The sequence below is a fragment of the Tubulanus polymorphus genome, chromosome 3, assembly GCF_964204645.1.
Source record: "Tubulanus polymorphus chromosome 3, tnTubPoly1.2, whole genome shotgun sequence".
NCBI lineage: Eukaryota > Metazoa > Nemertea > Palaeonemertea > Tubulaniformes > Tubulanidae > Tubulanus > Tubulanus polymorphus.
This window is the reverse complement of record NC_134027.1, coordinates 23,129,450-23,133,843: the sequence shown is the minus strand read 5'-3', so window position 1 is coordinate 23,133,843 and position 4,394 is coordinate 23,129,450. Positions and strand designations below refer to the sequence as shown.

At 38.6% G+C, this 4,394-nt stretch overlaps 1 protein-coding gene across 1 annotated transcript; it reads right to left on the bottom strand.

Moving 5' to 3' along the window:
* Positions 1–843: 843 nt before the first annotated feature.
* Positions 844–4,117, bottom strand: LOC141900967 (uncharacterized). The gene is made up of 6 exons (XM_074788005.1): positions 3,659–4,117; positions 3,019–3,178; positions 2,587–2,609; positions 2,334–2,375; positions 2,207–2,251; positions 844–1,996 (listed from the first exon to the last, which is right to left on the bottom strand). The coding sequence occupies exons 1-6, from the start codon at positions 3,753–3,755 to the stop codon at positions 1,953–1,955; spliced, it is 411 nt and encodes a 136-aa protein (XP_074644106.1). The 5' UTR covers positions 3,756–4,117; the 3' UTR covers positions 844–1,952.
* Between the last annotated feature and the right edge of the window lie 277 nt (positions 4,118–4,394).

Sequence of the window (4,394 nt, the reverse complement as noted above, 5' to 3'; positions counted from 1 at the left end):
GAAGATATAGGCCTACCCTACTATTAGTATTACTATTACTAATTACAGCGACGAGAGCGTTAAGTCGGCATCGTTAGAGGATTGAATTTAAACAGACGATGAACTGACGGAGAATTTACAATATTTACAGGATTGTAAGTGACGAGTTTATCGGCAGCCCATGGCCGACGACTACACGACCCCCGGGTGCGTCGGCACTCGGGACTCACTGAGGGCGGGATGTCAAAAACCACTGCAGCGATCCCGGGGTCAGACGACCCGGAGGCCCGTGTCTTAATTAGAGAGTAAAATTGTCTTCTTACATGATCTGTACGATTTACAGCGTCCGATTCGTAAAACGGCGAAGAGACAGCAAGAAGAGTTTCTAATGTGGCTCTGCCAGAGCCAAGTTGCCAATGAGCGCGATTGCGCCAAATTTATAGTTTTCATGCGGTCAACGCACGCGGTGATTGGTCAAGCGTGACGAGCAGTGATACGATCCGCGGACAAAGTAGAGCACGCGAAATCATTCGACCGTGACGAATGATAAAACCCTAAATAAAGACTTCATACGCGAGAAATAGAATTAAGTTCTATAATATTTTAAGATTAACGCGAAAAATGACGACTATAAGACCGATACGGAGATATTTACTAAAAATAAACCGGAGTTAACCGCACCACCGCGAAAACGCTCACACGGAAGTGAGGCGGCGCCAGCGAACGGCGTCGTAAAAACGAGCGTAAACACGAGCAGGGCTGGAGAATTCTCCGGCGACGAGACGGAACCAAAACGGCCCAAAATCAAAGAAGTTGGGTCTCGAATATAAAAAGGAGAACACACACTAATAGGTAGGTGGAGGATAAAAGAATGGCCTGGACAGGCGCCGAAAAATCGCTAATGTCACCGCGATGTGGCGTGGCCAACACCGCGGGGGCCTGCCCAGGTCGTGAAATTGGAATCTGACAGGACTGCCAAAAATCTGTCAGATTGAAATTGAGCCGAAAAGATCCCGAAACATCGCCGCAGAACACCCAGCCCCGTCCCGGAATACGTACATCTAAAAAGAAACAATGAGAAAAGAACGGCTTAAGGCCATTCCGAAATACATAATATAATTTCACCAAAGACCGACATTTTGTGGTCAAACCCACCCCAGATATTGACAATTTTCGCCACACTTGTTTCTTCTAATCGACAGAGTCATTTAGTAAATTGCAACTGAATTTGTAATGAGTTCATTTCTATAGCTACCGGGTCGGTTATGGTAAAATGGATCATGATTTAAAAAAAGTAATATACAGGGTATTAGATAGGTGGTTGACCCAAGTCAACTTTGAAGTTCAGCAGAAATGAGAAACAAGGTATCAATTTTTTGGCCTTATCAATTATTTTCTTCTCTTTTCTTACAGCTGTTTACATTTGTACACGTTACTATAGTTTTGTGGATCGAAATAAAATCACATCGATCATGATACGCATCATCAAAAAATAAGCGGCTGAAAAAGGACATAAAGTTCATCTACTTGTACGCATTTACATATGGATAGTAAACCACATCTTAAGTAACACTTGTTAAGTAAGCACAAGCAAGTAATAAGCAAGGAAACAATCCTCAGATTTTTTTCACGGATTTCGCTCATAATTTGTAAGAATTAAACTTCACTCGCAGGAATTCGAACATTGTTGCATCGACGAACCATCAGAATTGGCATCAACTTCAAGACCTATTCCACGTTTCATCTGTTCTAGTTCAACTTGATCATCAATGTTTCGCAGTCGTTTCGTAATAGTTTGACGATATTCTGAAGACAAGACAACCTCCTTCAGCAGTTAATTTGGCGTAGCAAACAGGAATACATCCCCAGCATACACATGTCATGTATTGTCGGCGAATCAAGCACATGCTATATTGTATATTAAGTATCTTATCCAATAAGAAGTTCCGGCTGGTCAATAGTATTCTGTTTTGCTAGTTCCTGACTTCTTCATATGGATTCGGATCATCTATTGACTCTGCTTACATTGAAGGAAAACAAAGAATGAACACAGATGATAAAAATGATTTTTATCCCGAAAATAATATGGCAGAGCAAAAGTAGGAAATAGTTGCAACCAAAGTCGATGACATCTAAGCTTTATGTGACGATGTTTCTAAGAATTCTGTTTAGAATGTTGTCATTCACATGTATGAGTGAATTGATAAAATAATGATGATTGACTTACCGCTAAAAGCCACATTCACGTACGGCGTTGCCGCGGCGTAAGAGTCTGAAAGACGAATTATCTTAATGGTAAATCAATTTCACTGGGAGATGGGAAGGTATGAGTAAAATGCATCGAATATACATACGCGAGTCTGTGTCACGGCGGGCTTCATTACTGTTAGAATAAACTGAAATGATACAAAATCATTTCAGCAATAATGATATAATCAATAAGATAAAACATATATTAGATTGTAATCTGCTTTTTTAATAGTGTATTTTCAAAATGGATAACATCTTTACCAGCCCTGTTATTCTACTGATAATGATAATTTTGATTATGATTTATTTTTCCTTGAATTATATATAACTCTAGTTCTACTTTAAGCTATCATTTACCAACGGTTGATTTTCCAGTCTCTCTGAAATGAAAGGATTTCAAAGCATTAGTGACGTATCAAATCCCAACTTCCGAAAATAAACTTGTAACTTTCGCCGATGCCAGGATGTTCGGTTCAAGGAGATTATGGGATTCGAATCTCGTCGTGGTGTGACATGTACGCCTAGTTTCGAGTCTATTCATGACATCCTGGTTTTTTAAGTATCATTAAATTTGGCGAATTATTTAATTAAGAAAATCAAATTATTTTCAAAATCTAAGTTCGTCAATGGATTTAATGACATTTATTTTTAAAACTGCATCGTTTTTGATGTTTTGTACAAATTCTAAAGCATTGGGTGGCATTGCTATTCTATCTAGATCATTCAAAAAGGTGGCATATTGTACGGGTAGGACACACACAGTTAGGAAATAGCTTAAAAACAACTCACGGTCCTCTTGATTTGTTAATTAAGGAGCAACCTCTATTTCTGAGTAGATTTATTAGGAGTACGATCATTAAGATTAACACCAGAGAAAACGCAATGCTACCAAGAATAACACCAGCAATCATCAGCGGAACTAACGAAGCGACACTCCACTTGCCATCATCTGTAAAGATGATGTACCGAAGTATTCAGACATTTGAATATGACGTCAAGTTAAAGACATTGGCTTAACTGAAATACTATACTAAAACAAGAGGCATCTGATACAGTGATAATTTTTTTTAAATTATTTCTCTTAACTGTCAACAACTGTAAATTGATTGTAACGATGTAGGTAGTCGTAATAAACACTCGTATCTCTGTACTCTGTGGATAATTGAATAAATCGCGCAATTCGAATTTTATGTGATACAATCTATTATTCTGACACCACAACAACGTTTCGACTGTTGACTAACAGCAATCATCGTGGCTTTAACGGAGCCTTTCAGGATCATTCCGCCTGATGATGGTTGTTAGTTAACAGCCGAAACGTTGCTGTGTTTTCAAAATAATAAATTCTATCATATAAAATCCGAATTATTAAATTATGTAATGATGTATTAGGCGTCAAGTGAAAACAGCCGAATATCACAAACGGTACCTTCTTCCAATTGAACCTCGTGGCTCAAAATGACGTCACGACTCTCGGTCACAATCAGGTTGTAACTATATGCATGGTCGGGGTCAATCTCAAGCATACTATTCAAACCATCGGTAATTTCGATAGGTTTCGTAGATTTACATCGCTTTGTATTTTTGATGCAGTATTCCACGTAGACGCGGTACTTCGTTAACGGAAACGATGGTAATCTTATCAAGACAAGATTTCCATCTCGTGTTATAGTGGCTTGTTTCAATATAAAGTTTATAGCCCTAGGAATAGCTGAAAAATGAATGAAATATCTCCAATTTCAGTATTTTCCTTGAAACATTCGAAAATATACATGCATACGTATATCACTGCTGTGTCTTATTAGGAGCGAGTCTACAGTTTAGTCCATCCCACACTAGCCGCTAAAACTAACGACTGAGACATGAACTTCAACCCTTATTTATATGGTAGAGTTATTTTCAAATCTCGGGGCAGCTAGCGAAATTAACCCTAAAGCCCGCCGCAAGCGGCATAATATTTGTTTCGCCAAAACAGAAAACACGTTTTTCACAAAACGTTTTTCGTAAAACGTTTTGCCCGCAAACGATAAAACGTCCAACGGACACGGAACGAAGAATTGTTTCGGCTAAACAAAACGTTTTTCGCAAATCAAGCAGTGTTTTTTTTTCGTGAAAAACGTTTTTTCCTGACGAAAAACGATTTTCTGTTCGGCGTTTTGTATTTT

What these genes read in the sequence shown, in the direction of transcription:
- LOC141900967 (XM_074788005.1), bottom strand. Translation starts at nt 3,755, where the DNA reads ATGCTTGAGATTGACCCCGACCATGCATATAGTTACAACCTGATTGTG. An exon ending in CGAGGTTCAATTGGAAGAAG is followed by an intron (nt 3,179 to 3,658) that starts GTACCGTTTGTG and finishes TCATCTTTACAG; the next exon opens with ATGATGGCAAGTGGAGTGTC. An exon ending in ATTAACAAATCAAGAGGACC is followed by an intron (nt 2,610 to 3,018) that starts GTGAGTTGTTTT and finishes CTTTCATTTCAG; the next exon opens with AGAGACTGGAAAATCAACCG.